We start from the raw sequence: 12,161 nt of genomic DNA, 5'->3' as shown, positions 1-12,161 counted from the left end.
AGAGCGTGAAACCCCCCCTTCCCAACGCCCAACAATACAAAATGGGTTGTGTTTAATTGTGTTCTTATTTGTTCCTTCTAAAATACCCCCCTTTCCATTTTTAAAAATTTGAAGCTCCATTTTCAATTTTTTTTATTTTTTCAGACCGTGGAAATGGTGGAAAGTTGTATATTTTATCATTGTAGAGTTAAAGCTAAGTTTTGCATCACTTGGACCAAACGAAGCTCGATCAGAACAAGATTAACAAATAATAATACTTGAAGGTGTGCAATCCCTGTCATAAGCTTTTCTTCCACTAAGAATCTCTAGCAGCACAATCCTAAAGTTATAGACATCAGTTGTCACATCTCCGTTAAGATCCTTCTCATTAGGTGTAAGCAATCTAAAATCTGCAATACGAGCTCCCCAATCAGCGTCCAACAGAATGTTCGAACTCTTCACATCACGGTGCACAATAGGAGGAGAAACTTCCTTGTGAAGGTACTCGAGCCCTTTTGCAGCCTGCATCACAATCTTCAGCCTAAGGTTCCATCTCAGACAAGAAAGATCGCAGTGGAGATGGTCGTAAAGCGTTCCGTGAGGCATGAGTTCGTAAACAAGAATCTGCTCCTCCATTTCTGCATAATAACCTAACAAATTAACTATACTGTTGTGGCGAACACTGCAGAGGATCTCTAGCTCCATCTCAAATTCTTGGCTGTTGGTGTGTATAATCGTAGCAGCATTGGCTCTCTTTACCAAATCAGGCTCATTCAAAAGGCTTGCATTAAAGAGGGGACCAGGGTTAGGGTTTTCGCGCCCTTGACGTGTAAGACATCCATTGGTCATTTACTGACTGGATGGAGACGTATGTGTATGTGTAATACATGCGCACATGGTCTCTTGTCAGATGCGTTTATTAGTTATGAAAAAAACGAGTTCGAGTGTTCAAATGGAAAAATAAAAAAGTTTATGTATCGGCTTTAAAAAACCCGACAAGTTTAAGTGAGCAGGAAGCCATTTCGCCTAAAAGTTAACATTTATCAATACCAAAATTAACTATTTACTCTTCTGCCTCTTTTGATTACAGAATTAGTAAGAGTTAATGTTTAGTATGAAATAGATAGATGTTAACAAATTAAATAACACCTAACTATAAAGCAGATAAAATTTAAATGTAAAACTTCAGCTAAAACATGTGAAATTGAGGGATAATATCTACTATTATATAGAAATATTAAGATCCATCACTCTCCCAACACAAGAAAAGTTACTCCATAATGGAGTTAGTATTGACAACGGAAATATTCTTGCCCATTAAATAAGAAAATAGAAAGAAATATTCAAGAGAATAATTCCCCCTATTTATTAAAAATAGGTGCTAGAGTAATTTTCAATATTATAATTTATTCGGAACTAGAAATGAAGCCAGTATAGTGGCTAAAAGAAGAAAGAAAATATTCACAAAATAAGAACTTAGAAAATTGAAAGAAATGAGTTGATCAAGAATAAGGTTTCTGCCTTCTGCTCCCCCTTCAAACAGCTCAAGATGCAGCTATTTATAGCAAGTTCTCCCCAACAATTCCCGTTATTTCTGGACTTCTTTTTCAATTAAATAAAACTTTGTCAGCTTTTTCATTTAAGTTGGCCCAAGTTGCCAACTAACAAATGCCAAATTGATTTCACGGCAACTTGGATCTACTTGGCAAATTAAACTTTGTGTCTTGAAATTGGTTTTGCTGACAATGTTTTCTTTCAAAAAGTAGCACATGTCCACTTGCTAGTAATGATTTTAGTCCTTCTTGGTTTCCTCTTTCCAGCAATGGTTGTCCCTTTTCTTTCTCCATTTTGTTTGTCTTGGATTTTTTTTCATGTGTACAACTACTTTCTCATTTGTAAAGTTGCATAAACCACTTTACTTTTAATTTTTCAGCATTATAGTTTTTCTTTGCAAACTTGGAAAGTGAATTTTTTTTCTTTTCATTGTTCATTTTTCTTATTAGTTTAATTATTTCCTGCAAAGAAAGAGAAAAATATTAGTACTAAAAATTAGATTCTAGCTCAACTTATGCATGATATTTTTCTCTTACCAAATTCTCTCATACTTAAATATTTGCTTGTCCTCGAGAAAAAAGAATATCAAATAAACATGGTAGCTAAACACTTTAAGTGAAATCATGAGAAGTTTTGACAGAGAAGAATTAATTAAGACCAATCCATGAGTTCAAACATCTTTAACCGTACTCATGTTCACCTATTGAGTATCGAAATCATAATATTATTTAATCCCAAGTGTGTCTCACTAGATGAAGAGAGATGCCCGTATATCACACAATATATAGATAAAGAACAAAGAAGGGCATGAATAGAAAATTTCGCTCACTCTAAAAAAAAAGTACCTCAAGCTACTGGAAATTACCATAAGCTTGACTATTATGTAATTCTCTACTAATATAGGAGTCTATGAGTTAAGATCATGTAGGACTTTTACAAGGTTGTAATGAAGGCTTAGGGATCAGAAGGATACATATGGATAATAGCGACTCAAATTCCCTGTAGGCTCTACACTTTACTTTATCGCTCAAGCATGATTGTCTTCCATATTTCTTTAAGCAATCGACATCCCCCTTCTTCTTCTTCTTCTTCTTAACCCATTCACAACTTTCATTTTTTTTTGAATTTCAGAAGCAACTATTTTTTTTCTTTTTATAAAAACATCTCAAGAGATTAACAAGCTCAAATACTTGTTCTTACATCAGTTCTTTCCACAATTACACCTCACCCCTAGATTTTCACATTTAGATCAACTCTTAAAGTGCCCAAAGGGAATTGGGTGAACAAATAATAAGTCTTAACAACAAACAAGATAAGAGTTAAAGCTTGGCTACAATAATAATAATAATAATTTATTTAGGCTCAACTGAGCTAACTAGGGATAAAGATCATCAAGGTAGATTAATTTAGGCGGTGGCTCAACAAAGAAGGCCTACTTTCATTTCTCAACTCAAAGATCTACCTAGAATTTCGCTTCAAACCACATTCAAGGCAAGTTCTAGATTTCCAAATAAGTAAGAGAACTAGACAATATAAGCTAACCGCACAATATACTTGGAACCACAAAAATTATGATTTCAATCACCAATAAGTAAGTATGAGCTTAGAAAGGTAATCATAAAACCCGTGATTGGTACTTAATCAATTTCGTTATTTTTAAGTCTCATGCTTTTCAAGTCAAATCAAGTTTAGCCAACTTATTTACCAAAACAAATTAAACAACTAAAAGTCCTAAAAAAATGTTCGATTCAAAATATTACGACCATGGCAAAGAACCGAATAAGAAATCCATGGAAGTACATGAAATAAGTCGCCTTAGGAATAAGGCAACTCAATTTTTATCAATTTTTTTATTTTTTATTTTTGAGTTTTTTTTTTACCTTTTGCTTTTAATAGAGGAAAAATAAAAAACTTTAAAGAAACACATGTATAACAAAAATTTCCTCTACCCCAAGCTTAAATAATATCATGTCCTCATGATAAACAAATAATAATAATAATAATAATAATAATAATAATAAAAGGAGATAAAAGTGCTTCCCTGAATTTTTTTCAATTCTGGACTCATTTCCTTTTTCTTAGCTTCTCAGGGTCTTTCTCATATAACAAAGACAAGATTATGGCAAAGAAAATATTCTTTTTCATGATAGGAGAAAACTTTCATTGTCAAAATCATGGGAGTGCTTCTTTATCATGGAAAAATATATTAATACATACTAAATACACACACACACACAATATATATATATATATATATATATATATACAAACATTCAATTATTATTATTATTATTATTATTATTAGTTTTTTTATATAAGAAAAAAAACTAAATTTATTAAATAAATTTACTAAAAAGGAATTATTATATGTTACTACTAATAATTACTTAAACAATTAAAGAGAAGGAAAGAAAATAGTTCTGAGTTTAACGTCGTCAGCTCGACTTATTTTAAAAATTAGGCAAAAAGGATTGTTGAAGCTTTTTTGTTGAAGAATCTGCTGATTGTAACGACCCGACCGGTCGTTTTGAGTTTTTGCACTTTGCTCTCCAGTTCTCGGGCATGACTTGCCCCGTGTGGTTTATTATGACTTATGTAAATCGTTGGTGTTGGGTTTCAGGTTAATCAGAATGAATTTGGAAGAACAATCTCAGTTGAAAGCTTAAAATTTGAAAGGTTTGACCAAGATTTGACTTGTTTGTATTTGATATCGGATTGAAATTTTTATGTTTTGGTTAGCTCCGTTAGGTGATTTGGAACTTAAGAGCGTGATCGGAATGCATGTTGGAAGTCCGTGGAAGGTTTAGGCTTGAATTGACGAAATTGAGATTTCGGCATTTTCCGGTTGATAGGTGAGATTTTGATATAAAGGTCGGAATGAAATTCCGAGAGTTGCAGTAGTTTTGTTGTGTCATTTGGGATGTGTATGCAAAATTTCAGGTCATTCGGACGAGGTTTGATAGACTTTCTGATCGAAAGCATAATTTAAGAGTTCTTGGAGTTCTTAGGCTTGAATCCTATGTTAAATTGGTGATTTGATGTTGTTGTGAGCATTCCAAAGTTTTGAACAAGTTTGAACAATGTCATGGGATGTGTTGGTACAATTGGTTTGAAGTTCCGGGAGTTCCGGGTAGGTTCCGGGATGTTTTAGGCCGAAATCATAGCTGTAGCAGGTCCAGAAAGGTTGCAGGCCTCAGAACTCACCCGCGCGGTCCGCACAAAAAAAGTGCGTCCGCGGTATGTGTTGTGCGGACCGCACAAAATGAAGTGTGGCCGCGGTGAGGAAATTTTTACTGGTCCTACTTCGGAAGCTCATATCTTTTGATCTACAAGGAATTTTGAGATGATTCAAAAACGAAAGTTTTAGATCTTTGAATCTAGTTTTCAAAACATATTATAATAGGCATTTGGACATCTGTAATGAAAGTTATGGCCAAAATACTAAAGCCTATCACTGCAGAGGAAAACTTGTGCGGACGCGATCGTTTTTGTGCAGACCGCACTGGTTTTGTGCGGACCGTGGTCGATTTTGTGCGGTCCGCAGAGCTGGAAATCCGTGGGGTACTCTATAAATATGAGGTTTTGGGTTTTATTTAATATTTTGACCTAGAGAGCTCGAATTTTGGCGATTTTTCGAAGGTTTTTCAAGAAATTCATCGGGGTAAGTGATTCTAACTCTGATTTGGCTAGAGTACATGAATCTATCATTGAATTCATTATTTAATTCGTGATTCGGGATGGAACTTGGGAAGAAATTGAAAAATCTTTCAAAAATGTAAAATGATTATTTGAAGGACCAAATGGTATCGGAATTGGATAATTTTTGTATGGTTAGACTCGTGAGAGTATAAGGATTCTAGTTTTGTGAATTTTGTCAAATTTCGAGATGTGGTCCCGGGGGTCGGGTTTGACCAATTTCGGGAATTTTATGGTAATTTGATTATTTTCGAGTGGGCTTTGTTCACTTAGCACATTTTGATGGTTTGGTACTGATTTCGGCTAGATTTGGAGCATCCGGAGGCCGATTTGAGAGGCCAAGGCATCACGAGCTAGAGTTCGGACCGGATAGAGGTGAATAATGATTGTAAATAATGTTCTGAGGGTTTGAAACCTCGTATTGCACATCGTAGTGCTATATTGAGGTGAGACACACGCTTGATGATGAGCGTGGAGTCGTTTACTATTGGGGATTGTGACTTGGTCTGTCCCGATTGATGATTTTACCGCGTATTTGACTGAAACTTATTTGTTATCATCATGATTTGGGCTGATTGCCATATTTGGGCTTCGTTCCAACTATTTGAACCCTTCGGGGATTTTTATTACTATTTCCTCACTGCTTTGACTTATTAATTGAACTCAGTCATGCTATTTTCTACTGTTTTACCACTCAGCCATTTTTACTCCGTTTTGAGACTTAAATGATATTTTAAATGATGTTTTGGGCTGAGAAATACTGTTTTACTAATGACCGAGGGGCTTGTAAGTATTTTTGACTGAGTAAGGTTGAGGGCCTAGTTGTGAGGAAACACTGATACTGATTGAGGCCGAGGGCCTGAGATATGTACGCCACGAGGTAGCTTGACTAATATGAGGCCGATGGCTTAGATTTGATGCCACAAGATGGCTTGATATTACGCTTGGCCGTAAGGGGCCCCTTCCGGAGTTTGTACACCCCCAGTGAGCGCGGGTACCCATTGTGATGTGAGATATAGCCCGAGGGGCTGATATTGTACTATGTGATAGCCCGAGGGGCTGGTATTGTTCTATGTGATTGCCCGAGGGGCTGGTACCATTCTATATGATTGCCCGAGGGGCTGATATTGTTCTGAGATATTGCCCGAGGGGCGAAGTTGTTGACATTGTGCCCGAGGGGCGAACCTTTATATGTTTATCTTTCATATTTACTTGTCATTTTACCTATTAAACTATGGTCTTTGTGCCCGAGAAACAGATTTCTGTGCTTATCTGCACTAACTATATTTGGCATTCATTTGCGTACTGTTGGAAAAGTCATTTTCAAAGAAGTTTAAACTAAGCCAAAATATTTTAAAGAGATTTTTACAGCTTCACTGCTTTCTTACTGGTTTTGGACTGCTTCTATACAACATCTTGATATGTTTTACGTGATTTCTTACCTTCAGTCTTCATTTATTACTATTACGCACTGAGTCGGAGTACTCACATTACTCCCTGCACCATGTGTGCAGATTCAGGTATGTTTTTGGTTGATCGGAGGCAGAGTCATCAGAGTTTAGCAAGGTAGCTGTCGGCATTCGCATCATTGCTTTTCTCTCTCTTCATTTCATTAGACTGTATTTGTACACTTCAGACCTTCAGTTATATTAATACTCTAGTAGATGCTCGTGACTTGTGACACCCCGGTTAGGGTTGTGTTGGGTTGTATATCCGCTACTCATTATCATTAATGCATGATTAGACTGCTTTTATATTTGTTTAACTGTTTTAAAAAGTGAATTGGGTATAATTGGCTGGACTTGTCTTCATGAGAGGCGCCATCACGACCGGGTTCGGGGTTAGATGCGTGACAAGTTGGTATCAGAGCCTAGGTTACATAGGTCTCACAAGTCATGAGAAGGTTTAGTAGAGTCTCGCGGATCGGTACAGAGACGTCTGTATTTATCCTCGAGAGGCAGGAAGAACTTCACATTCTTGAATTCTTATTTTGCGTCCTTTATTTAGCTTGAAAAGTAAACTTTTAAAACTCCTTCCACGCATTTATATGCGCGTATGAGCACTCAGTATCAGATGTGCATCAATGGCTTGTGATTTCCCGATTGAGGGGCGAGGTGGGATCTCTGTGAGTTGATGTTGGGCCAGTCTAGAGGACTTGAGGCCAGATCTTTGCCTATGGCTCGAGCACCGAGGTGCTGATTGTGTGAGCAAGTGTTTTTGAACTTATATCTTCGATGTTGTCCCTATTAGTGGAAGTGACGGCCAGATAACTATACGATGAGTATGTTGGTACTACGAGATGTATCCATATGATTTGGAAGCGACGAGAAAGGTCCGCGGGAGGATAGAAGAACTATTAGGTGCTTGAATTCCATCGTGATTCGAGGTATAGCCCCGAGTTATGGGCATGTGAAGGATATTTTCATGTTTCCCAGTTGAAAGTGAAGTAAATTTCGTATTGCGGTATGATTCAGACTCAGGAAGACTAAGTGACTGCGTACAGTTTATGACGGTGGAAGGTATACCAAAATGTTAGTTGGAGGCAAAGCTGGGTTATCTCCTGCGAAGTGTTCCGAGGTTGTGTGATCCTTATGTGTCTTTTAGAAGGTCTCATTTACAAGTGAAATATAAGTGTTGAAATTTGAATTTTGAGTTGCTTAAGAGAGTGGGCTTGACTGTCGCAAGAAATAAATACGAGACTCGCAGAAGATTCAAGGTACCAGATGGTATGTGTTTCACGAGCTTATGAAGGTTTGAGTTTAATCTCACTATGGTATTAAGGCAACAATAAAGTGTATGCGTTATGAGTTATGGTGCGTGTTTTGATCTATGGCTTCAAGCCAAGTGGGGTAGTCCGCTATTGAATAGTTGATTGCACGGTTATGTGCTCTAATGGTTCCAGTTTGAGGCGTATTTGTGAATTAGTTATGGCTCGAGTAACGGAAATTTCAATAAAGGCTATGTTATGTTGTATGGGTGTACGACAATCGGGGAATGACTTGAGTTGTGGTTGGTAAGGAATGCTCGGTGCATAGGACAGGAAGTTGCTTGGTTATATTGGAATGAGGTCACATTCTGCAGTGTCGGAGTGCTAGCGAAGCACAGGTTGTTCGGTTCGTTTAATCAATCTAACTGCGGTTTGAGTAGAGTGAATGACTCTAGAGAATGGTTTTATTGTGTTCAAAACTCTAAATGCAATAATTGGAGGCTTTCAAGTTGTACTTTTGGCTAGAAACCGAGTTTTCAGTGGAAAATAGCAAGACTTGTGGTATTTTCTATATTAATTATGGGATTCTATATATCAGTATCGGGAAGGTGAAGGTAATGGCTTTGGGAACACTTTAAAAAAAGGTATTCAGCGGCTTATGAGCCGTAGACGGTGTGGCTTTATGCTTGGGTTCTGTGTGGTAAGTCTGGGTTGAGGAATTGTGATGATATAGCAAGGAGGGATATCAAGCTGAAGGTAAATCAGAAGGGAACTCGGATAGATGGGGTAGCTTGGTAGTAGGCTGGATCGGTATGGTAGGGATATGATTAATTCCTTGGGGGTGTTCGAGGTAATGAGTTTTACGGGTATTTCGTGGCAATGCCCTTGGGTTTTAGTGGCTTGTGTAGGTTGGCTGAGATAGGAACATTCAGCCCTGACGGACTTGTTATGCAAAGGGGAGTTGGCAAATTCTTGTCGATTTCTACCATGGTTAGAGATGTATATTTCTGCTGGCGTGAGGAGTAGGGGATGTATAGTGATTTTCTTCCAGGTTGGGCTCAATGGAAAGTTCTTGGTTGGTTGAGTGCATAGTTGCTTGTAGTTCAGAAGGGATATGAAGTTCTCATGGTTATCTTAGGATGGTATGGTATATGCGGTATGTGTGGAGGATCGAGATTTGCATGTGTAAGGTTACAGTTTAGTTCTGGATGGAAGGCCATAAAATTCTTAGGCAGCACAGGCAGTTTTAGATGATTAGAGAAACGAGCTTCAGATGATTAGGGGGATGATCTTCAGATGATTAAGGAAATGGTATTACTAATTGGAGTGATTTGACGAGGGTATATGTTTCAGGAAAGGCAATATGACTAAGTTGATGGTACTTCGATAGTATTGCGGCACCTTCTTGCTGGATCAATTGCGGGTATTCGAGTTTGCTTGGTGGCACCGAGGAATTTCAGAGTATCTCTCGTGGAATGATTGGGTATTTGAGGTGTGGTATGCATTCGGACAACGAAATTGGGGTCAGGCGTGTTGAGTCATTTGCCATACGGATTTGGAGGCAGGGAAGTTCTCACATTTAGGCTATGTTGAAATTGTGAGTCATGTGTATCAGCACTGTTTAGTGACTATCGGGGTTTGGAAACCCGAGCAGATCTTTCGTTGCTGGGTATGTTAGATTTTGGATGTGATATTGAGTTCAGACTGGTTGTCTCCACGTTGTGCCATTTTGGATTATTGCGCTAAGGCGGCGCTGTTGGCTATGCCGAAAATGTCATAGATTGAGTGGCGAGGTTCGACGGAATATGTCCTAGTGGAGTGGTTTTATTTTTCGATGACCCAACAGACGACTGGGAAGAATTGTCTTTCTTATGTGGGCTTTCGTGATAAATGTCAGTGCAGAAGCTTCTACCATTGATTTGGTTCCGGTGGTGAGGGACTTTTTGGATGTGTTCTTGTGGCCGGGCATGCCGCCAGGCAAGGTTATTGATTTCGGTATTGATTTGATGTCGTACACCTTATCGTATATCACCGGCAAAGTTAGAGGAGTTGAAGGAACAACCTCAGGATTTCCTTGATGAGGAGTTCATTGGCAGGCCAATGTGGATGCGTGTTCTAACTTGAGTCGGCTTGGTTGGCTCCGAATTGTATTGCTGGGAGAGGTGTTGTGACTTGTCAGTTATAGGCACCTAGGGTGCGGTTCTATTGAGGTTTCATAGTGGAAGTTGAGCGGGAAGAGAAATTGGGTGCTACTCGATGAATTGTGTATTGGTTATGTCCTTTCGGGTTTGTGTGGTGTAGGTTATTTGCTCTACCATGGGTATGATAATTTGCTTTGGTTCCAGATATCAAATTGTGTGTGGTTGTCGATTTCGAGCATAGTGGCTTGAGGTGGTTCATGTGGTGCAGTGTTGGATAGGATCGCGCAACACAACGAAGTTATGTGGAGGTATGACCTTGGGGGTTAGATTCGTGTGTTCTGTTCCTATGATGCGAGACGGGTTCTTAGCCTTGTGTTGTGGTGGTACTAGTGAGCTTGAGGTATAGCTCTTTCATTTGAGTCATTTTCATGATTGGAGGTATGTTCTGACTGTTGCTTATTGGTGCGCGTATTATGCAAGTGGTGGCTTAGGCCTGTACTGATATGTTATGTCACCAGAGTAGTGTGTTGGATTAGAGGAGATCGTTGGGATCATTAATGAATATGAACGGATTCAATTTCAGCATTTTGGAAGGATAATATCGAGCTTCGACTCAGAAATTTGCTGTGGTATTTGCCAAAGGAGGAGTGGCTTCTTGAATGGTTGATCTAGGAAATGGTTATGGCTTACCGCGTGTTTTAGTGATCATTGGCAGTATATGAAAGTGTTGGGGTGAGACTTTAGTTGATAAGAGTTTTTCTATCGGTATTCGTGTGTTGTGTGCAGCTATTGTAATTAGAAGTTATCACTACGAGTGTTTGAGTTATATGGTATATCAAGTGATTGCACCTGAGATTGCCTGTATGGGTGATTACAACTTGTTCGGGCTTATTCTGAATATAGATGTGAGATTCTGATCTTGTGAATGATTTTAGAAGTGGAAATGTGGTTCTAAGGCTTATGGGTTAGATTGGGTTGTGAAATTTCAGTTACTATGTGTTATCAGACCTATGTATGATAGGGTGACTTGGGATCACCCCCAGGTATGTGCATGGTGAGGTTATTCAGCAATTGGTTGGCTTTTGGAACAATTCCGGGCACGTTCGAGGACGAATGTATGTTTAAGTGGGAGGGGGATGTAATGACTCGACCGATCGTTTTGAGCTTTTGAACTTTGCTCTCCAGTTCTCGAGCATGACTTGCCCTGTGTGGTGTATTATGACTTATGTAAATCGTTGGTGTTGGGTTTCAGGTTAATCAGAATGAATTTGGAAGAACAGTCTCAGTTGAAAGCTTAAAATTTGAAAGGTTTGACCAAGATTTGACTTGTTTGTATTTAATCTCGGATTGGAATTTTTATGATTTGGTTAGCTCTGTTAGGTGATTTGGAACTTAGGAGCGTGATCGGAATGCATGTTGGAAGTTCATGGAAGGTTTAGGCTTGAATTGGCGAAATTGAGATTTCGGCATTTTCCGGTTGATAGGTGAGATTTTGATATAAAGGTCGGAATGAAATTCCGAGAGTTGCAGTAGCTTCGTTGTGTCATTTGGGATGTGTGTACAAAATTTCAGGTCATTCGGATGAGGTTTGATAGACTTTCTAATCAAAAGCATAATTTAAGAGTTCTTGGAGTTCTTAGGCTTGAATCCTATGTTAAATTGGTGATTTGATATTGTTGTGAGCATTCCAAAGTTTTGAACAAGTTTGAACGATGTCATGGGATATGTTGGTACAATTGGTTTGAAGTTCCGGGATGTTTTAGGCCGAACATCATAGCTGTAGCAGGTCCAGAAGGGTTGCAAGCCTCGAAAATCACCCACGCGGTCCGCACAAAAAGAAGTGCGTCCATGTGATGTGCGGACCACACAAAATAAAGTGCGGCTGCGGTAGGTATTGTGCGGACCGCACAAAATGAAGTGTGGCCGCGGTGAGGAAATTTTCACTGGTCCTACTTCGGAAGCTCATATCTTTTGATCTACAAGGAATTTTGAGATGATTCAAAAACAAAAGTTGTAGATCTTTGAATCTAGTTTTTAGAAACATAATTCATAGGCATTTGGACATTTGCAGCGAAAGTTATGGC

At 38.6% G+C, this 12,161-nt stretch overlaps 1 protein-coding gene across 1 annotated transcript; it reads right to left on the bottom strand.

Moving 5' to 3' along the window:
- Positions 1 to 240: 240 nt before the first annotated feature.
- LOC107819537 (serine/threonine-protein kinase-like protein CCR1) lies at positions 241 to 828 on the bottom strand. The gene has a single exon (XM_016645657.1). It carries the CDS (start codon positions 826 to 828, stop codon positions 241 to 243), a length of 588 nt encoding a protein of 195 aa, XP_016501143.1.
- Between the last annotated feature and the right edge of the window lie 11,333 nt (positions 829 to 12,161).

Source organism: Nicotiana tabacum, chromosome 16 (assembly GCF_000715075.1).
Source record: "Nicotiana tabacum cultivar K326 chromosome 16, ASM71507v2, whole genome shotgun sequence".
NCBI classification, from domain to species: Eukaryota; Viridiplantae; Streptophyta; class Magnoliopsida; order Solanales; family Solanaceae; genus Nicotiana; species Nicotiana tabacum.
This window is presented reverse-complemented; position numbering and strand designations above follow the sequence as displayed.

What these genes read in the sequence shown, in the direction of transcription:
- LOC107819537 (XM_016645657.1), bottom strand. Translation starts at nt 828, where the DNA reads ATGACCAATGGATGTCTTACACGTCAAGGGCGCGAAAACCCTAACCCT.